Source organism: Taudactylus pleione, unplaced genomic scaffold (assembly GCF_031769625.1).
Source record: "Taudactylus pleione unplaced genomic scaffold, aTauple2 ptg000398l, whole genome shotgun sequence".
Taxonomy (NCBI): Eukaryota; Metazoa; Chordata; class Amphibia; order Anura; family Myobatrachidae; genus Taudactylus; species Taudactylus pleione.
The window spans coordinates 8,041,520-8,065,348 of NW_028284800.1; the positions used below are offsets into that span (position 1 = coordinate 8,041,520).

Below are 23,829 nucleotides of genomic sequence, written 5' to 3' on the forward strand. Positions count from 1 at the left end.
TTGCCTTACGGAAGAGGTACTACAAACCTATTGTAAACATTTCCATTCCTTGCAGAACTTGGACATACAGTATATGATCGTCTACATTTGTTAGGTAATACAGTGAATTCTACTGTTCTCGGTTATCACCCCTCTCATATTAACAAGAGCTGTACGTGTTATTTAAAAAGATTAATAATGGAAAGTCTGCTGTACAGCGCAGTGTGCACGGTGAGTGTCTGCACGTGAGGAAGAGGGCAATCTAGGATTCTGGAGATTGTCCCAGTCTCTCTCATATGGGGCAGTGTTGTCTTAATCTCTTGTTGGCTAGTGTTGTTATGACCCACACCTCAGCACTGAAGAACTGGTAACTTCTGGAAATGTTTGTTTTCCCACAATAAAACTACTATTGGACTTAAATGCAAACTCTTGTCTGGCAACTTGACTATAACCCACTAAATGCAGGATCAATGCTTAGACCTTCAGATCTCTTGAACCTTTAGACATATACACGCATAGTAAAGATGTCCATACATGGATTATACTTTCCTACATTTGAAAAAGCATTTCAGGTAGATTGTGAAAGCAGCACCTATGAGTGCAGCGTTGAAGTGGACCCCCACATCTGAGAGGCTACATCTGAGAGGCGTGCCATAACATTGCCCTACATCCAAATGTAAACGAGCCCCAACGCAGTCAGTAAGATCTACTTGTTGATGAAAACACACTGATACTTTTCAGGGCTTTCTCATTTAGTGTGTTTTACAAGGGTTCCATGCAAGTGGCCAAGAGAAACCTTATATCAAAATGCATGTAGCAATAGGGATCATTGTGCCTTATAACCAATCCAGGAAATGGCACTGGTTATATCATTTGAATATATATATATATATATATATATATATATATATATATATATATATGAATATGCGATTTCCTTTTGCTTTTCAAGTATATAACAGCTACATAATGGGGGTAAGGTGCAATCGGGGAGATTGCTAGACTATTTAGGGAGCCAGGGAGTTTGCTACTATTTCAGGGAGTTGGAAAGTGTGGTAAAGATGTCCAAACATTGTCAGATCTAGGTTAAGCATCAGCACCTGTATCTGTGGCCATACGGCACGCTGCCTCAAACGACCAGATCATACTGGCCACAATTAGTTTTCTGTTAGCACATCAAAATCTGAAAAATCTTAATCAGATGTGGACTGGAACCACTGATCTTACTGGGCCTATACATGCCATGCTTTGAGTCCTACTAGGTATAAAATTATATAAATTGCTGGTATATTTGCACATTGTATGGGCACTTTGACATTAAACTGATTATAGCAAACTAGATTTGATTTTGCAGAGTGGAAAATAAGCATAAAATCACCATCAGGTCCCTTTATCTTGACCAGCTGTGTTAAATTGGGAAAATGGAAGACGTTGGTTACCATCTTCATGGTTTTCAGAGTACGGACACCGTTAGTCCCAAATAGAAATAACTACTGTAGGATCCAGAGTGTCAGGAACCATTTTATTCAGTTAGTTGTATCATGAACACAGCGCAAATTAATCATGCCACTGATGAAATCACTTTGCACAGTGGAAAAATGCACAAAGTAGAGCTTCTCAATACGAGAGGACTAGAGTGAGTTACTGAAGATAGTGCTATTAATCCCATTTATTCATGCTCCAGCAGTTTGGACCTCTCTCTTATGTTCTGTCATCCACAATGGCAGCGAGGATTTTAAACTAGCATGTTTCACTGGGATGTCTGATAATTACTGGTGTTAGCTCATCAGGGACTGGTGTTGGTCTGATGGTCTATCCATTTTGAGTTCACAATTTCACTGGGACTTTTCTATTGTAGGGGATGCTGCTAAAATACCAGCTTGTGTTCATGGAAATACCATCACTACCTTGAAAGTATATACTCAATTTGGGAAAATGCAATTGTGCTGTAAACTGTACTGAACTGGATTATATGCTGCCAAGAGAGGATATTGTCATCAGTCTATTGCTGGAATATAACTTTATACTACAGTACATAGCTACCAACTGCTGCTCATAAATAATTAAGTCCCAACAAGACTTGGAGGATTATTACAGAAATTAAAGATCTCCTAGTGCGCAAATAGCAGACTATCTGCATTTAGATTATTATTGCAGTTTAGCTTTTTTCTGTATGCTCTTAAGATGGTTTTAGATACAATACATTATAATCGTTTTTAATGGGTGATTTAAATGCATAACTTCTTCATATATTAAAATGACTGATAGCCGTTTCAAAGTCTATAGCGCGCGGACAATTATTTGTATTTTTTAGTGCAATAACTCCCTGTATTGTACCTGCTTTCCTAACACATTAATCTTGATTCTTTATTTGATGTGCGGTGCCAGTTCGCAACTATGGGATCAGCAGCTGGGCCTCAGGGCCGTAACTATGGTAGTGCGACCAGTGCCGTGGCTTGTAGCTTCCTCTTCTTTTATCCTCAGCATCTCCTTAACTCCCCTATCTCTTCCCTGGCCCTGCACGGGAGGAGGTGAAAACTAATTTGCAAAAAACTGCATGTCAAAATTCGCACCCACGAAAACCGCAGCTAATAGAATTGTGAAATAATTATTAATTTGCACGATTATCAGTTTATCGCGGCTAATTGAATTCCCCCAAAGTAAGGGTTTTTAGCAGTAAGTTACATGTTCCCATCACCACAGTCATCTGGTGGTCACTGTAAGAACTTCACTCAACAGCGCCTCAGCTGTATAACAGACAAGCTTCTTTAATCAAGCTTTGTGGCTGTCGCCAACATGGGATGAATTAGGTCTTCATTTATTTCCTGGCTGACAACTGCATGGCGCCCCCTCAATTCCTGGTGCCTAGGCTGCAGCCTAATGGTTGATCAGGTTCTGCACCTGCAGAAAAATAAATGGACTAGAAGGGTGTCAAAATGTGTTCAGGAAGGAAGTTCTAGAATGATTTTCTTGCTGGCCCTTAGGACTGTGTCACTCGGGCACTTATTCTGCGCATTTTTTTCTTATAGAGCTTTTTAGTTATGTAAACATGCTGTCCTATTAAAATTAATAGGTTTTGCCGTGAAGGGGTCACATGGAATAGCCTTCCTGCTCTTGACACTGGATGGGAAAGCTACAAGCACCATTCAGAAAAAAAAAAAGTAACAACAATATAGAAGTCTGTTACATAAAGCGATTAGCAAGCTAACTACTGCTATATAATGGAGAACTTTCAGGCAGCGCCATTAATGCCAATAGGAGAATCACACTGGAACAACTAACCCTAAGGTTTACCTGCAACTGCGTAAAAAAATAAATAAATAAATAACTATAACCATTACAAAATGCAGAATCTGGAACAAGTTTACTTTCCCTCATTTTTAAGTAATAGAGAAAAGATACAAAACATTCGAACAAGGCTAGGAAGATCCCAGTATTCCTTGCCACAGTCTTAGAATGATTTAACAGCAAAAATGTGCATGCTGGAAGGTGTAGTTCCACAGTAGCTCGACTGCCACATGTTTCCGACTTCTGTATTAGAATATGCTACTAGGAGAAAGTGGGTGCAGGGAGTGGTTGATTACATTAGAATTACAATAAAAAGGTCGACAGTGTATAGTACAACATCAATTAGGTCGACAGGGACAAAAGGTCTACATAGATGTAGGCTGGCAGAGTCAAAAGGTTGACACTTTTCTTTCTAACCTTAGTCTTCAACCTAACCATACCAGTCTCACCTAGTGCTTAACCCTATCCCTCCGGTAAGAGCCTAACCCTAAAAAAACAAAATGTGTCGACAAGTTTTGTTCTGACCATTCCCATGTTGACCTTTTGTACATGTCGACCTATTGTCCCTGTCAACAATCTGGTTTTGACCTATTGCTTGTCGACCTTTAATCTGGAACCTGAGAAAGCACCATCTCTCTGGAGGAACACAAACTAAACAGTGGTAAACTATGTATAAAAAAGGTATTTCCCGACTAAAACAGACACATCAAAAAGAGCAAAAATTGGTTTAGTGGTAAAGAAAAAGGTAAACCCTCTACTGACAAAGCAATTACAGAGTATGGAAACGTAATGTTCTCTAATCAGCTGGACTAGTCCTGCAACTTATGTATTGTTCAAATCAGTGATATACCCATTTTAAAGGATATTACATAAATAAAAGTTAACAAACAAGGCAACAACATTGATGGGATTTGTGATATAATTATCTTGAAATAAGTGATTCCTTATATTCCAATCTTTTTTCTAAAGTATATTGAAGTTAAAATTCATGAATTACCAAAACGATTTATGTAAGCATTATTAATCACAATAACGTACTGTTTTAAAACCACTATTCTCATCACAGAAATAAAAAAATAAAACTTTTTTACACTTTAGGACAGCAACCCTTTCTAGTTCCCTCCCTCCTGTGGGTTCCTCTCCATTGCCAGATAATTGCACAAGTTTGCAAATATGACATAATCCATATTTCTACTATATGCTCAAAACTGTTATAAAATTAGAATGTATGAATAAAATCAGCATCTAACATTCCATGGGGCAAGACAACATTCTAATGTACTGGAGAGATCTTGGATTTCAAGTGCAGAGGCAGCAATTATCCGGTAACAATAAGTGGTGATTTTTAACACTGCCAATAAGGACAGTTGAGTAGTATGCAGACAAGGAAGGTTAACGATTAATATGGTCACCTGCTTTATTTGAGTGAAGGTCTCAGAGCTGGTGAACATGGCTGACTTCTGTTCTTCCTTTTTCCGTTTCTTTGAGCGGGGGGCAGCTTTCTCTGTCGTTCTCTGCACCCGCTTGTTTCTTGGCTTCTTCTTATCTATTTCAAAATTCGTTCTCTGGAGCACGTTCTGGCGAATATCAAAGCCAACATGCTCCTTATTCTCTGAGAGATGCTGAAATGGTAATAACAATGATGGCTTTAATTTACATTGATGTGCTCTTTCATTATACAAGCAAAGATAGAAGAGGTATAGATACTTAATGACCAATTTGTGTTACGAAACCTAATTATTAAATGTTATTAAATGTGGGTGCCATGTAGGCACATAACTAGAATCACCATACTTGATCCTATATTCATCTAATGACTGTATGTTACTAACCGGAGTAGTGCTCATGAGATTTGTGTTGACATGTGCCCTTTATAAGCTATTGGGTGTGAAGTAAGAAGCTGAAAATACAGCATCTACAGGAATGCAGCACTCTGCATGTTCTGATATGAGGAACTGATCAGTCTGTTGAAAACTGTGAACACTTGTGTGCCTCATGTTACGTCTCCGTGCAAAAGATACATTTGTCGCCAGAAACTGTATTAAAATGATATGCAACAGATGAAGATGATGTACATATGAGTGCGCTGCCTGGTTTGCATAAATTTTTTCTGGTGTGCAAATAGAGAAGCAGGGGTTAAGGGTCTACTACTAGACATTTCTCCATTGTAGCCTGGTTATTCTCCCTTTGGTGATAGCTCACACTGGGACACTTAGTAGGACTACACCCTGGGCTAAAGTTTGCCCACCAGCCGCTGGAAATAGCTGACAATACTCAGAGAAACGCCTATTTTAGAAAATAGTTACAAGAAAATGATGTTCCGGGGGAGAAAACAAAAGGGGCTCAATAAGTAGCGCCCTGAAAGACATTCAAAACGCTACAGAGGCACAAAGAAAATATGGAAGAATGATGAACATGGCTCACACAACATTGTAACATCTGAAAACAGACAGTGACAGGAGAAGCCTTTCCCTCTAAAAGATCTCCAGGCTAGGTTAAACAAGAGTTACCCAAATACCTTGGTTGGAAGTCTCATTAACTCTCGCCAGGCCAAGTAGGATTTCAAACTCCTATGATAGTTATGTTCTTAATGCAAGTTCTGTTAGGTCATGTAAGATAGATTACTGGGACTCCCGAAATGCCTGTCCCATAAGTGCACTTTAAAGACTTTTCCAAATAGCACCGCTTCCAGACCATAGACTCCACCGCTCCAAGTAACAGATGTTAGGGTGCAGGTTGGTTAGAAGTGGGGTTATATCTGCTTATAAAGACCAAATATAACCTGGGGTAATTGTTTAACGTCCAATAGCACAACTTCAGACACTGGAGATAATGAACTTGCCTGCTCCTTGGCATGGCCCCTTACCACGACGTCAACCAGAAACGGATCGTCATCGTGACATTCACCCCGCCCACTCACAGCCCATTAAAGTTAAAAAATTAAGAACCGTGGAGCAGACAGGACAGAAAGAAAAGTTACTGAAACTGGTACTGAGCTACCTGGGAAACAAATGAGAAGAATCAGATTGTCTACTCTCATATTGGAATATAAAGGTAGGCATCTTTGATATACGGAACCGGTATGAAATACCGCCGGCTGCATGGCCATCAGCGGCAGCCCAACATGAGCAGAGTTCGGAGCAGCGGAAGGCCGACAGCGCTGGAAATCCCGATCGTGGATAGGTGAGTATCTACTAACCTTACCTAACACCCCTAACCCTCCTTAGGGGTGCCTAACCCTAACTTCCCCCCCAAGTGCCTAACCCTAATCCCCCCTCTAAGTGCCTAACCCTAACCACCCCCTTCCCCGCTGACTAAACCTAAGTCCCCCGGGGGGGTACCTAACCCTAAGTCCCCCCCGGGGGTGCCTAACACTAACCCTCCCTCCCCCTAGCCTAGCCCTAACCCTCCCGGGGGGGTGCCTAACCCTAAGTCCCCCCCGGGAGTCCTAAACCTAACCCTATCCCCCGCGGCAGTCCGCTCGCGGCGCCCGGCATCCCGATCGTAGTGATGCCGGGCGCCGCGAGCGTCGGGGAAATTTCACCCTTGCCGGGATATGACAGTCGGGAAGCCGGCAGCCAGTATTTAGGCAGTCGGCTTCCCGATTGCATACCTGATATACAGGGTCTCTTGAAAAAAACAAACTACCAAATTCAACCTTGAATCTCCAATTCTGTTTAATGAATTTGTTAAGGGCAGTCTCATCCACTACAGGATCCATCCATCTTGGGCACCAGAAATTAATTATAGAAAAAAGCCTGACCACTATGACGACTGCAGCACACAACACATACACCACACAGGCATCTTAGAGCAGTAGAGTATCGATCGATAACTGCCCAAGGCAGTAAAAGCAACACAAGTGTAAGTTAACTTGTGTCAGTGTGGGAAAAAACTCACACTAATCCCTTAAGAATTATTTTTACTTAACACCCCAAATGGAATTGAAACAGAGTCCAAATGCTGCTAGGCAGCAATATTAGATGGTGGCCCCAGTCACTATCAGTTCTACAAAAGAAGGATGAAATTATAAATAATGCACATTTAAAGAGAATCCTATATATTCTTTCACTTGGAAAGAAGATTACATTTTTATATTTTTTCACCGACTGTGGCAAAAATAACGCCCCCCCTCTTTTCTTTGATTGGCGGCCACAAGGTTGCAAAGATCCTACTAGAATCACCAATTCCCAGGTAGGATCACTACCAGGATCACTGATGCCCAGAAAAACTGCCAGGATCGCTGATGTTTTACCTGTTGTTTGGTGTGCATTTACTTGCACATTCAAATATGTATTGTTTCACAATACTACTGTATAAAGCTACTGTAAACTTTTTTTTATAATGTGTTCTATTCTTCACTAAAGCTGGAGCATCAACAGTTTTTAAGAGGATGTTATTGTCAATTGACTGTTTACGTTACAAAGAATTTTTGTTTATATACAGTAATATTTATTCTGAATATAACACACATTGTAAGGGGCACTTATTTTTGGGGGGAATGAGGCGACTGCAGGCCTACAACTTTCCCTGAAATGTCCATAGTGCATAGACAGACTTAGGGCCTGATTCAGAGCCGCTCGTAAGCGGCCGCTCGTTCGTTCTGACCGATGTTCACACATCTGCGCATGCATACGGATTGTAATATGCATGCGCGAACCAGTCAGTGCGGCTGAAAATCGTTTGTTCGCTATATAGCGAATGCCTGCTATTTTGAGTGACAGAAGGAGGCGTATGTGGGTGGTAACAGGGGAAGGTGCTTGAAAACGGGGGTGTGGAATTAGATCGCAGGCGTGCTTAAAGGTCAAAACGGGCGTTTTAAGGGAGTGCATAATTAATACAGCAGCGTCATAGACCACGTCACTTGTTTTTTTTTTACCCCGAACTGCTCGCAAAATAGCGGTTGAAAAAACCAGCCACAAGAATAGCGAGCAGTTCATACGCTGTTCGATGTGCTCGATTAATCTAATAAATAGCGGACATGACGTAGGATGAGAGCGGCCAGGGGGCGTATCTTTCAAAATTACAACCGCAAGTTTTGCTCGCTCGTTCAGACTTAGAGGCGTGAACAGACCGCAATTAGTGAACGGTTCATTTGAATAGCCACCCCTTGTTTTAGAACGAACGACCGCAAATAGCGAGTGGCTCTGAATGAGGGCCTTAGCCCAGGCATAAAATTACTTCAGTACTTGAGCCTTCTCCACCAGGTTAAGTATGTACAGTAGTTTACAAACTATGGCCCGTATTCAATTCGAAGTGAAAAGCCGAGATCCGCAAAAAAGTATCGCTGATTGCGGCTTTTCGCCAAGCGGAAACTTATCTCCGTATTAAATTGCAAACACTTTTCGCGTATGCGAAAACACAATGCCATGTAATAGGCTAAAAAGATTCACCTCTGAATAGGTGGATAAAAAAAGTGCAAAATCTCTATTTTGGGGTGCAAAGGTGGGGAAACCACTCAGCAACCTTGGGACAGCCCCCCAAAGGATAACTGTGTAAAAAAAACCTTTAAAAAAAGTGAGGAACACCCAAAAAAGTACTTTGAAAATGGGGGGCGAAAAAGTGCAAAGTGGGGGTACAAACATAAAAAGTAGCGAAAGAGACTCTTGGGGGGTCTGCAAGTATGGCTGAGGTGTTTTTTTGATTGCAGGTGCTTGCTGTTTATTTTTTTCTTAAACTTTACTTTAGCGACATTAAACCATGCTTGCACCCATTTTCAAGTACTCCAAATTTGACAGGACTACTTATTTACACCAAAAAAAACCTGCTTAATGCTATTCTTCACCACTTGTGCAAATACGCTAATTAGAAGAAATTGATGCACCTTAAGTACCCCAAATAGCTTTATTAGGGCTAATCGGGGGCATGTACATTGATCCCCAATGTTAGTGCATCTTTTAGGGGGTGTCAGGCTGATTTACCCAATTCTGTCAGCACTTTTCGTCTGTTATGCTATCGCCGGATTGCAATTTTGCGTCTTTTGGAATTGAATATTGCGAATCGCGGGTACGAGCGTGATAAGTTTCCGCGGCTAAAATATGCGATGTAGGCGAAAATTCCAGCATGCAAAACTTTATCGCGTACGTGAGACTAATTGAATACATTCCTATGTAAGAGACCAGACCCACCCTGGCTGAAATATTGTCTAGAGCACTGGTCCTCAACCTGTGGTACTAGTACACCCAGAAGTATGGAATGGCGGAGCAGACCCGGACATCAAGTGAAATGACAAATAAGGAAAGCTATGTTCTAGTGATCATTAGCCTCACAGTAGGATCCTGATAACAAAATGAAAAATAGTCTATCCATGTTAAATGTTTTTTTTTTTAACATTTCATAAATTGTAATGTGTGAATTATACTGTATACATAGAATTATATTTTTGTCATGGTTTTCAAATCTTATTTATGGCACATTGATTGTTTTTGGATATGGCGACACCTAAACATTTTATCTAATGGAAATTATATCAATTACAAGAGTATTGCTTTCCAAATGTTGGGTTTACAAATAGTGCAAAAGGCCTGCCAAGATTGGAAAACTATTGAGCACCACTAGCTTGAAGGATTAAAGCACCTACAGTAGTTGTGCCACCTGGGATTGCAGAGGGATGCAGGTAGCGCAGAGGAGAACAGACTGTAAAATAGTAACAATCTGAAACTGCCACAGCTATGCGCCATGTGTCTAGGACATGACTGGTTCTGCACCATTTAAGCGAGAGTTAACTGGAGAACACTGTTGCTGTCTTTATGCAGTGACTGCTGTGTGACAAACTGAATCTTACAACCTAAAAATGTAGAAATAAAAGTTATTAAAATGTAATGCGTCTGATTTGATCTTTAGGTCCACATCCTTTTGGCTAGAATGGTGGAAATCTCCCATGAAACACTGACCTTGCCAATACATGTAATTTACTATTCTTCAGACAGAAACCAATGTGCACACCCATATTTCACTAGCTGGAAATATTGCTGGTAAGGTGCTCGTGTTGATGGTAGGGAATTGGATTAAGAGTTTTGTGGGATAGGTATTAAAGAGGGAGAGGCAGACAACTAAGTAACTGACTATTCATTCAAAGACTCACCAATGCACTTGCCTGTCTTCCTATCAGTTTAACATCAACAGAACAACCTTTCGCAGACTGTAAACCTTCTTCGGACTTGTGATGTAACATGACAGGTTGTTTCTTGTTTTTGAGCAAGTGTTTCAGTAATTCATTTCCGGATTCCAGTTTTCCTGAGGGGCCAGAGGCGGGATAAGAATCTATTTCCATGGAAAGTGCATTGTGCGATGTGGCTTTATCTTCTTCAGTTTTAAGCCCAAATGATGTACGTCTTTCTTTGGAGTCAACTTGCTCCGGAGTCTGATCTCCGTCTGCCTGCTCCAATTTGATTTCCTGAATATTAAGTTTATCTTTACTGTGCGGTTGACCAAGCTCTTGGTCCAACTGGGGTTCTTGATATATGTGTTTCACATCTTTAGGGAGAAGCGGGTCTTCAAACTCAGTACATTTGTTGTTTGCTGGATTTGGAGTTGAGGATCGAATTAAATCAGCTAAATGTTCTCCTTGATAGCCAAGTTCATTAGGAGCGTTAACATTTGGCGTTGATGCTTCTGAGAAACTTGGAGTTAGTGGAGCTGTTGCATCAGATCGTGGGGTTGAGGGTGGTGACTTTAGAGAGTCCAAATCTTCATCTTTTTTCTTCTTTCGTGGCCTTTTCTTTTTTACTTTCTCTTCTGGAATGATTTCAGAATATAATTGTATGAGCGACTGACTTGGACTTTGAAAATTTGTGGAATTTACAGGCCTCTCCTGTCCACAAGGGTTTCCATTATCTGCAACAGGAGATGCATTTGGCATAAAGGGAGGACGACACTGTGTCTGCGAAAACCCAGATTGGTTGTCCGTTCTGTAGGGTGAAAGTCCTAAAGATCTTTTATCAGAATTTTGTATAAATGGACCATCAGGTGGAGTGTTTGCTATGTTTTGATGGGGCAATACATGTCCTATTTGTGCTTGCTGCTGTGGTGACTGCTGAAGAGGTTGTGGAACCTGTATGAAATCAGTTGGTAATTCAGATGTGAAAAAGGGCATTTGCGACAAAGACCTATTATTTAAGTCTGGTCCAACAATGCCTTGTTCCATTTCAAGTCTTTGCTGCAAAGCTCGCTGACGATCCACCTCTTGCATGAGCTGTATTCTCTGCCGCTCTTGCTGCTCACGCAATCTTTCTCTGCGCTCTCTCTCTTGGAAAGTTTCACTGAAAGGATTATTGTCATCGAACTCAACTCTGGGCGGCGCGTTCGGATTAGCATGGGCAGCTGGACCTGAAACCTCAGAACTGACGGGATGCTGCATACTTTGTGGATTACCCTGCACAGGCCCCCGGGCAGTATGTGGAGGTTGCCAGCCTTGCATGTTTGGCATTCTTGGCTGATTGGGCTGGCCTGGTATGATCGGTCCCGATGGGTGTAGTGTTTGCGGAAGAGGAAAGTTCTGTGGATTCATTGGTGGAGGAGCTTCCCCGGATATCAAGGTTTGCTGTGCTGCGGGCATTAGAGGTGCCACTGAAAACTGGTGCTGCTTGTTTCTGTATTCTTCAATAAGTTCTGTGTGTTCTTTTTGCTGTTTACGTATCTACCGATAAATCAAAAAATTATACTAATTTAGAAAAGGAACTGAAATTATCTAAACACACTGAATTTAAAATACATAAAAAAAGACACAAAACAGTAGAGTATGTTACTAAAACACACTGGATATGCAAAAGATACATTTTGCTGCACACCACAAAAATACTATAAAGCAGGTGTGTACTACAAGTGTTGCCACATATTACAAATTATTTACTTCATACTAACTATTAAAAAGGTTGCTCTGCATGAAATAAGAGTTGGTTTCACATATTGCTACCGGTATATATGGTAAAATTTGCCAAGTAGGGTCAAAGTGCTTCCAGATCTGGCCAGTCTCCACACTCAATTATAATTGAGAATTTCAGTACGGCTATTATTCATTGGCTTTATTTCTTTTACAGATGTGTTGAGTCACGAATGAACAAAATAGCAAACGCATAGGCAGTAGCAGGCCACACTGACTGTCTTGATAAAGGCAATTGCATTTGGTCCAAAAACATAATTTAATCTTTTAAAAGCGCTCAACTACCAGGTGAATCGTCTGGGGAAGAGGAGAACTAGGGAGTCTGATCACTATGTCTCCGCTGTGCGCACATGACATTTACCTGTTCCAGCTGCTTTTGCACCATGCTCTGCTGCTCTGTAACGTTCTTCAGCTGCTCTGCATCCTCCTCCGGAAACTCACGACCTGCTTTCTTAGCTGTACGCTGCTTGGCTGACAGCGCTTTTTTAGATTTTCTGTGAGCTCCAATTTGTTCCTCCAGGAATTTCTGCTGAATTTGAAGCAGTTGCTGGGTCTCTTGCAGCCATTCCTCATACTGTTTTTTCTGAGAGTCATCTGTATAACAAAGAAAAATAAAAAAATTATAAAAATGTATAAAGGTAACTAAATAATTAATTTCCTGAATAAGAAAACGAACCCTTTATGCAGAGGACAATCCACCTTTAAAACTCAGTATTAATGCATTACAGATACACCAGTAATCAATAAATATTTTTGTATCTACTCTTAAATCCATTCCTCAGAATAATTTTCTGCATAGAGGGCACGGCTGCAGGAGTAGGAACCAACAGCAAACTAAGCTGATTGCACTGACTTCTCCCCTCTATATCCCTTACCCAATCTGAGCTCAGTTTCCAGACTGACAATTCACATACGATAGAATGGAACTAAGCAATCAAATAAGAACACTACTGCTGCAGATGGATTTTTCACATCACAATGTGCTGGAAGAAGGCTTGGAGATCACTGCAACTCAATCTTTACTATGCTATGTTACCATCAGTACTACCCAACATCACAGAGGTGTTTTGTTGTGAAGGTACTTAACGCTAAGAGACCTGTGACTATTTTCAAGCACTGGGGGGCAGAAAAAAACACCCAGAAGCATATCTTTCCCCTCTAGTTTACTATCCCAGAAAGAATTGGGACTGCATTGTTTGTTTTCCATGTTGGTTCATTTCTTTGCATACCAGCACTAGCCACCTCATTGCTATAGATTTGTTTTTTTTATTTTGACTAATAGACAAGTTCTTTCATATACATTTTTGCATTTATTTTTTAGCGTAGCGCCAGAGATATTTTTACCTCTTGAGACCTGCCATTTTGGAGATGCTCTGACCCAGTCAAGCCATCACAATATGTCCCTTGTCAAAGTTGCTCAGATTCTTATGCATGCCCATTTTTCTGCTTCCAACACATCAACTTTAAGAACTGAGTGCTCACTTGCTGCCTAATAGATCTCACCCCCTTGACAGGTGCCATTGTAACGAGATATAAGTAGAAACACCCAAGCGCTTAAAAACACACTGACTCCTATAAAATACACCTGCAGCGGTATATAGCAAAAAGGGGAAAAATTGCAACCCCACAAGAAACAAATACAAAGAAATACTGCGCTGGTAGACAGAAATAAATAGAAAAAAGTATGTTTAATAAAAATTTATCATAAAATGCACATAACCAATCACATAACAAGACAAATAAATAGTGCAAAAATAGGAAAGAAAAATAAAAACCAGAGAAATATCAATAATGTAATGATAATCAGATAAAAATAGGGATAATGTTGCTAATAGCTGAATGGTGGATATGGCTGTGCTGTAATCCGCATAATAAAGTAACAGTCAATAAATTCGTAGGCAGTTAAGGTGCAGCAGTTGTTAACACTTGACACAGGTTCATGAATGATACCTTGTGTATGGTAACAATGTATCCACTGTACTGTAACAATTGTGTCCGTCTATAGTATCCAATTGAAGTACACAGCGTGAAGCTTGTAAAGTGAAGGACACAGGCTAGCGTGTTAAGGTATAGAAGAGTATCACCCCATGCTTGATACAAGATGCAATGTAATTACTGACCAGCGTTAAGGTCTCAAGCTACTGAGGAAACTCCGATGCAGTGGCTCCCTGTCCGGTTTTAATATAGAAGCAGCCGGTCAGAGACAGAGCTGAGGGAGAAGCAGATAGTGGTTCCAATCAGATAAGGGCTAAGCGCGGCCGCAACTTAGTGGAACGCCCCGCACCAGGACGGAGGAAGGCAGGCACTGGAAGTAGCATGCAGGAGCCGGTAACAGCACAATTCAGCGTAGTCAGATAGTGGGCAGCAACGCGTTTCGTCACGTTCCTGGGACTTTTTCAAGCTGAATGCCCATGATGGAGTCTCTCTCTTAAATAGGGATTCCTTAATTAGGAGCCATATATGGCAGATTTGTAAATCCTGAATAGCATTACACATTTTGTCCATTAAGAGGACCATAGGATTAGGAGCTAAATGATATATGAATCTCAAAGAAAAAAGTATACACAGTACACAAACATCTATAAACACACAAGTAAAAAAATATACATATGGTGTATAGTGCACATGTGCACCAATGTAAACATGTGACAAAAAAACAAAGCGTGATGAACAAAAATAATATTAAATATAAAAGCATAGCTGTAATCTATAGACTATAAGTAGCATATGCTGCAATCAAAGAAAAAAATTAATAATCAGATTATATATATAACAAACAACATACATTTAAAAACTCAAATCGACCTCATTCGTAGGATAAAATACATATCAAACATATAATACACATTTAATAATTGCTATTCAAGAAAAATAGAGAATAACTTCATTCATAAGAAATTGAATATCGAAGATCAAAATTATTTTAATAATTTCCCAGTAGCAAAGATGAATGGGACTAGATGGTTCAAGATAAAAAGGAAAATATCACCCGTAGAGAGCGATAATGTATTGAGACAAGATAAATAAAAAAGTATAAAAATATTGAGAAATATTAATAATTAATCTACAAATCAATTAGTCTAAGAGAAATTTCATATTCAAAATCTGGAGAAAATACTATGAAAAGAGTAGATGGTTAATATCGGAATATGACAGTTAATCATAAGAATATACACATGATGATCCAGAGGAACCCAAGACTAAGGGAAAGATTTTTTTTAGTATTTATTTATATAATTAATGTATGTATAATATACATTGAAAAGAACTTGATGGAAAAGAGAGAGAGAGAGAGAGAGAGGAGCAGAAAGAGGGAAAACAAACAATAAATAGACACATAGACATGTACATAGTATACTTGTAGTTATGTCACATACTGTATGTAGTTACAAATGCACACATCTAAACTGCAGATCTATACCAAATTGGACAGGAAAATTAGGACGAGGAGAAGAAGATACAGATGTCAGAGAAATGGATAACGGAGATGGGTGGGGGACACAGTGTGTCATCCACTGACCAGACAGTTCATGTGGGTGACAGACGGCGACCACCAGCTAAATCTAAGTGTCAATCAACAAATTCTAGGGCTTCATTAAGCCCATCAGGAGCCAGTGTTTGAAGTCTCAAAATCCATTCTGATTCTGCTTTACAAAGTTTTCTAAAACGATCACTTCCTCTTAAAGTGGGTTTAATGGTTTCAATTCCCAGAATAGAGACCTCTAATGGTTCACAATTGTGATGTTTGACAAAATGTTGAGGTACACTATGTGTCATCAGTCCCTTGAGTATATTGGTACGATGTTCTCGAAACCTCTCTTTGAGGGGCCTTGTGGTGCGCTCGATGTATTGCTTCGGGCAAGTACAACTCAGCACATATATTGTATAGTCTGTTTGACAGTTAATAAAGTTTTTTATGGTATATACTTTTATTTATTTATTACTGATGTGATGGTCTTCACTGTTCAGAATGTAACCACAGGTAAGACACCTAGGACAGTTGCAACAATAGCAGCCAAGTGGTCTGACCAGGAAGCCAGGTGGAATTGGCATCATGAGGTTTTGGACACAGGTTTCAACATCCTGTGTGCCAAAAAGTTACCGAGGTTGCGATTCTTTTTGAACACGATTTTAGGTTTAGATTTGATACATTTAGATAAGACTGAACCATTGAGTACCAAAGTATAATTCTTATTTACAATAGATCGCATTCCTCCTTGTTAAATTGTGAAATGAACAAAAGAGAAGGATCTACGTTTGAATCATCAGACATAGAATTAGCCTTGGCTCTAGAGATCTCTAAATTCTTATCATTAGTTGAAATAGATCCAGTGGCATTCCTACCTCTTCCTAGATCATACATTTTTGCTTCATTCACAAGGTTTAAAAGATATCCTCTGTCTAGGAAGCTGGTTTCTAATTTATTAGCATGAGACTCAAAGTCTACTTCTTTTGTGCTATTCCTCATGATGCGACCCATCTGACTTTTGGGTATATTGTTTACCCAAGGACGGTGATGTCTGCTCCTATAATGGAGATAGGAGCAGCAATCAACCATCTTCGTAAACAGAGTGGAGACAATCCTATTTTCCTCAGCGAAAAGAGTGACATCAAGAAAATCAATCGAAATGTGACTAAAAGTGGAAATGAAATGAAGATTCATGTTATTAGTGTTTAAATAAATAATCAGTGAATTTAACAATAGAATCGTGATCCCCATCCCAAATAAAAATCAAATCAAATATCTACCATAAAAAACCAGACCCGCCCCGAACAGCCCATTTCATATATAATGATCTTCGAATGTGCCCATGTAAAGGTTCGCAAAGCTCGGGGCGAATCTGGTTCCCATGGCAGTACCAAGAACCTGAAGGAAATAAGTGGAATCAAACAAAAAATAAATGTGAGTTAATATAAATTGTATTGAGTCCACAAGGAAATTATGCTGTCTCTCAGAGAACGCAACATTTCTCAGAAGTATATTTTCTACGGCCGAAATACCTCCTTCATGTGGGATATTTGTATATAAGGCCTGTATGTCCTGGGTAAGGAAACCAAGCTCCAGGCGCCAACGGACACTTTCTAGTTTTTTGAGTAGACGTATAATGTCTTTGATGTGCGATCTCAGAGAGACAACATAACCCTGGAGAACGAGATCAACATACAGTGATAAATTAGATGTTAGGGAGTTAATTCCAGAAATGATAGGGCGACCAGGGGCTGTAGTGAGGGATTTATGAATTTTAGGTAAATAATAATTTAACAATGAATCTAGACGAGTACAATCTATTGTAAATAAGAATGAAACTTTGTTACTCAATGATTAAGTCTTATCTAAATGTACCAAATCTAAACCTAAATTCGTGTTCAAAAAGAATCGCAACCTCGGTAACTTTTTGGCACCCAGCATGTTGAAACCTGTGTCAAAACCTCATGATGCCAATTCCACCTGGCTTCCGGTCAGACCACTTGGCTGCTATTGTTGCAACTGTCCTAGGTGTCTTACCTGTGGTTACATTCTGAACAGAGTGAAGACCATCACATCAGTAATAAATAAAACAGAATATACCATAAAAAACTTTATTAACTGTCAAACAGACTATACAATATATGTGCTGAGTTGTACTTGCCTGAAGCAATACATCGGGCGTACCACAAGGCCCCTCAAAGAGAGGTTTCGAGAACATCGTATCAATATACTCAAGGGACTGATGACACATAGTGTACCTCGACATTTTGTCAAACATCACAATTGTGATCCATTAGAGGTCTCTATTCTGGGAATTGAAACCATTAAACCCACTTTAAGAGGAAGTGATCGTTTTAGAAAACTTTGTAAAGCAGAATCAGAATGGATTTTTCAGACTTCAGACACTGACTCCTGATGGGCTTAATGAAGCCCTAGAATTCGTTGATTGACACTTAGATGTGGCTGGTGGTCGCCGCCTGTCATCCACATGTACTGTCTGATCAGTGGATGACACACGGCGTCCCCCACCCATCTCCGTTATCCATTTCTCTGACATCTGTATCTTCTTCTCCTCGTCCTAATTTTCCTGTCCAATTTGGTATAGATCTGCAGTTTAGATGTGTGCATTTGTAACTACATGTGACATATCTACATGTATACTATTTACATGTCTATTTATCTTTTTTTCCCTCTTTATCTGCTCCTTCCTTTCCTTCTTCTCTCTCTATATATATTTATATATTTTTCCATCAAGTGATTTTCAATGTATATTATACATACAATAATAATATAAATAAAAAAATCTTTTCCCTTAGTCTTGGTTACTCTGGATCATCATGTGTATATTCTTATGATTAACTGTCATATTCCGATATTAACCATCTACTCTTTTCATAGTATTTTCTCTGGATTTTTAATATTACATTTCTCTTAGATGAATTGATTTGTAGATTAATTATTAATATTTCACAATATTTTTATATTTATCATATACATTATCACTCTCTACGGGTGATCTTTTCGTTTTTATCTTTAACCAGCTAGTCCCATTCATCTTTGCTACTGGGAAATTATTAAAATTATTGTATTTTTCAATATTCAATTTCTTATGAATGAGATATTCTTTATTTTTCTTGAATATCTATTATTAATTGTAAATTATATGTTTGATATGTATTTTATCCTATGAATGGTGTCGACTTGAGATTATAAATGTATGTTGATAATATATATATATATATATAAAAATAACAAAATCTGATTATTACATTTTCTCTTTCTTTGATCGCAGCATATGCTACTTTTATAGTCTATAGATTATAGCTATGCTTTTATTTTTATTATTATCATTCTTGTTCATCATGGTTTGTTTTTTTGTCACATGTTTACATTGGTGCACATGTGCACTACACACCATATCTATATTTTTTTATTTATGTTTATAGATGTTTGTGTATATACTTTTTTCTTTGAGATTCATATATAATTTAGTGCCTAAACCCATGGTTCTCCTAATGCACAAACTGTGTAATGCTATTCAGGATTTACAAATCTGCCATTTATGGCTCCTAATTAAGGATTGATTGGATCCATTATGTTCACTATTTAAGAGAGAGATTCCATTATGGGCATTCAGCTTGAAAGTCCCAGGAACCGGACGAAACGCGTTGCTGCCCATTATCTGACTACGCTGAATTGTGCTGTTACCGGCTCCTGCACGCTACTTCCAGTGCCTGCCTTCCTCCGTCCTGGTGCGAGGAGTTCCACTAAGTCACGGCCGCACTTAGCCCTTATATGATAGGAACCACTATCAGCTCAGTCTCTCTGACTGGCTTCTTCTACATTAAAACCGGACAGGGAGCCACTGCACCAGAGTTTCCTCAGGTGCTTGAGACCTTAACGCTGGTCAGTAATTACATTACATCTTGTATCAAGCACTGTGGCGCCTGACGGGTTGATACTCCGCTATACCTTAACACGCTAGCCTGTGTCCTTCACTTTACAAGCTTCACACGGTTTACTTCAATTGGATACTACAGACAGACACAATTGTTACAGTGCGGTGGATACACTGTTGCCATACACAAGGTATCATTCATGAATCTGTGTCAAGTGTTTAACTGCTGCTGCACCTTAACTGCCTACGAATTTATTGACTGTTACTTTATTATCCGGATTACAGCACAGCCATATCCACCATTCAACTATTAGCAACATTATCCCTATTTTTATCTGCTTATCATTACATTATTGATATCTCTATGGTTTTTATTTTTCTTTCCTATTTTTGCAATATTCATTTGTCTTATGTGATTGGTTATGTGCATTTTATGATTCATTCTTATTCAATTTACATCTTCCTATTTATTTCTGTCTACCAGCGCGGTATTTCTTTGTATTTATTGGAACGAGATATGCAATGTTATTCACTTCACATGTTAGTGGTTTTACTTATGGCTGATGGGTATAGATCTTTATGATTTATATTTCAATTCATTGATCCTTTTTCTAGGAAAGACAATTATGAAAAACTCTAATGGAGGAAAGAAACCTGACATTCCCATACAAGATTTAATCAGTCAAGCTATCTTATGCCTAGAATATCTACAAATGTGTAGGATGTATCCAAAGAGAACTCATCTAGGCCTGGTGTTTTATCTCATGGTGTTGCTGAACGGCCTTAATATCTTCTTCTAGTGTGATGGGAGCACATAATATTTCCCTGTCAACCAACTGCAATTGAGTGATAACACTTATATATGTCTCCATGGAGCTGCTGTCCCCAAGAGGATAACGCTTTAAAGCATGCATGTATGGACTAGAGCGTAATACAAGTGACTCCAAGATTACCTCCAATAGCCAATACAGTGGGATTATACAATTTAGCTAGCAGTATTCCTGCTTCATCCCAAATTCACAGATTTGGTATAGGTCAAGCCAGATTAAAGTAGTTTAAAATTTTGCTAATAACCTGAGTGTTCCCATATAATTTTTAAGTGGTCTGTAATGCTTCTTGCCAAGTATTCCTTTGCTATCCACATGGGATACTAGAATTTCTGAAATGAAGGTCCAATACTTACTATAGATAGAAGGATATGTGGGTCAGAGATGAGAGAACGGATTACTGTTATGGTTTCGAGGTCTTCAAATATTAGGTAGGGTTGAGGAATGTCTTATGATTTACAGTAGGCATTGTTAGTATATCCATGATCACACTAAAATCTGGCATGCAGGTCATCCGCACCACAGTGGATTATGACATACGTGTAAAACATTTTCTCAACATTTTAGGGTAAGGTTGGTGGAATTTGGTAAAAAACAGAATGGTAAAGGTTATATTTACTATATGCCATACTGTATTATATAATACATATTTCTACCAGTGAGTTTTATGTTAATTTATATACGGATATTTTATTTGTTTAATGAGGAGGTTAATAAAGGAGACATTACATTTGTCAAAATACCGTTATACACAGAAGACAAATATAAAAACCAGGCTAAGCTATGTATGTACTTACTGACAAATCCTGGACCGAAGTTTGGAGGGTTGGGCCTAACCATTTGTGGTGCTATATTTCCATCCTAAAAAAACAAACAAATTGAAACTGTTAAGCATCATTTCGCACTATATGTATAGAATTCTGTGACAAAGTACCCAAAAAATAAACAAATAGAATTTAGAAGTCAATTAGGTGTTCCTATGGGCACGAAGCAACAGACGTCTTTTATACAGCAATAAACCCTGACATGACACTACATTTCTATAGGAATTTTCTATTAGATGTATATATAAGCAAAATTTGGTTTCTATAATGGCTAATTTGATCCTGTACTCCTGACGCTGGAAAACAATCTGCATGTCTGGCAAAGGCTGAATAGGCTGTAATTAAGATAGCTCCTTCTGATCTGGTCTTTGTTCAGTCATGCAAAGTGTTTGTCCAGTAACAGCAAGCTGCCAGGTGGAGCGTATAGGAGGGGAGTGTTTCAGCCTAAAAGTTCATATCTCAGGTAAAATAGGCTGCATTTGGGATAATTTCATGGAAACCTGAATTTTCATGATTAGATGGATTTATCCTTAAAAATTTGATAATTGAAGTCTTCACTTTAAAGAATATTATATTATTTCTGTTAATTAAACATATAAAACAATTATTTTCTACTGAAGTGTAATACAGTACCTGTGATATAGCTGGTGGTACAACATTCTGACCTTCAATGGGTTGTGTACCTGGCATTTGCTGTGCCATGAAAGGAAATCTGCAAGACAAATATTAATGGAATATACGCTCATTTAAACATTAAATTACATTTATATTTTTATGATAGCATAAGATACATGACATAATAGAAAGGCATTATATAACACTATCCTCCCCACACCTCAAATTGACTCTATATATTTTTGTAAGGTTAGTGTCACAATAGTGATTTTTAGTAATGGGTTTGTGTGATATTATCTGTATGAAATACAATGCATGATCTGTGACAATAGATCTGTATGAAACTAGGTACATGAGTGATGAGCGACAGGCAGACATCAAAGCCTTCACTGGCGCCACCCAAATCCTTCCTGCTTTCCTGACTCATCAGCCTGTTTCTTTCTGCTCCATCGGCCCCAGCTTACTCTCTGCTTTAAGCCCTACTGATCCTCAATCTCTTCCCAGAGTAAGCTGGCTCCATCGGCCCCAGCTTACTCTCTGCTTTAAGCCCTACTGATCCTCAACCTCTTCCCAGAGTAAGCTGGCTCCATCGGCCCCAGCTTACTCTCTGCTTTAAGCCCTACTGATCCTCAATCTCTTCCCAGAGTAAGCTGGCTCCATCGGCCCCAGCTTACTCTCTGCTTTAAGCCCTACTGATCCTCAATCTCTTCCCAGAGTAAGCTGGCTCCATCGGCCCCAGCTTACTCTCTGCTTTAAGCCCTACTGATCCTCAATCACTTCCTAACCCTTATTAAATGATGACGTTGGAAGGCTAGGGGGCGTACTAGGTAAAGTAGAAAGTCTCAAAGGCATTTTGGGGTAAATGGTGTGGAATGCTTAGCATGTGCAGGCACTATGAGTAGTTTTAGTGGAGTTTGGGCGTGAGTGCCGGGTTTGAGTGACGACTATTTTAAAAACATGTGGTGACTTTGAATATATTTGTTTTAACTTATTACTGAGATTAAAGGTGTCCTTTTGAAGGTTAGAGGGACCCAGAACTGTATCTGGTTGCCCATCACTTGGTAACACAAAGCCCTAAGATTTCTAAAATGGTAATAATTTAGTTTTTCACATTTTTTTTTCTTAACGTTTCTACTATTGCTACAGTGACCAGACCCGCAGAGTGCGGTGCAGTGATATTACCCCCCCCCCCCCACCCCCCAATTCTATTAACTGTGCTAGAGACGTACAAAGTCTCAGTAAATAATCAAAAGTCTTCTATGATGGCAGTAGAATTTCCTGTCCCTGGTGAGTCTAGATTTCCTAAATTCAACATCATAATCATACTAATCAGATAATTACCGGTTCATGACCATTGGCGACATTCCCATGTTGTTTACCATGACTTTATTAATGCCTTTCAGAGCCACCATTTTTGCTTTCATTATGGGATCAGCAATTGCATCAAAATCTGAAATTTTAACAGAATGCATCAGTATAAAGAATACAAATGTAAATTTGCCGATAAAGCATACAGTTATGTTTTCATTCAAATATTCTTTATCATTTATTTACCTATTGTACAAATATTTATGCAGAAAAGGAGTTTCACTTGCACAAAGAATGTAATTTACACTGGTTTTGATACATCTACTCTCAACAACCCCCCCTTCCCTTATCTTCCATGGGAATTGGGAATACACAACTATTTCCTGAACATGGCTCCCACTGCTTTATCAGACATGGTCTGCTTGTTGGTACAATTTAGCCCCTGCCTTCTCTTGTCATTCTCTATTCTTTAGCCATCTGTGTTTTTAATTTCTACTCACTGAGTTGTGTTGCCTTTACACTGTGATGTTTGGCTAGTAAACTCAGTTTTAATTTATGTATTTTGTGAACAACCTTTCAAGACAGTAATTCAGGTTATTTTTGCTCTCTTTAAAGAAAGATAAAAAGGTTAGAGGTGGATACTAATGCTCTATGAGAACTTGCCTTATGAATCAAACAAGTTATTTTATCAACTATTAAACGGTCACAAAAGAGCTATGCATGTTAGTGCACCCTAGTTA

The 23,829-nt window shown here is 39.0% G+C and overlaps 1 protein-coding gene across 1 annotated transcript in view; it reads right to left on the bottom strand.

Annotated features, from left to right (window-relative positions):
• LOC148506700 (histone-lysine N-methyltransferase 2C-like) overlaps window positions 1-23,829 on the bottom strand; it is a 151,959-nt gene that overhangs the window by 18,335 nt on the left and 109,795 nt on the right. Inside the window, exons 35-40 of the mRNA XM_088446453.1 lie at window positions 23,123-23,231; window positions 21,800-21,878; window positions 21,140-21,203; window positions 12,510-12,742; window positions 10,352-11,905; window positions 4,680-4,889 (exon numbers count right to left, since the gene is read on the bottom strand). Coding sequence (XP_088302579.1) covers window positions 4,680-4,889; window positions 10,352-11,905; window positions 12,510-12,742; window positions 21,140-21,203; window positions 21,800-21,878; window positions 23,123-23,231 — 2,249 coding nt within the window. The remainder of the gene's footprint in view (window positions 1-4,679; window positions 4,890-10,351; window positions 11,906-12,509; window positions 12,743-21,139; window positions 21,204-21,799; window positions 21,879-23,122; window positions 23,232-23,829) is intronic.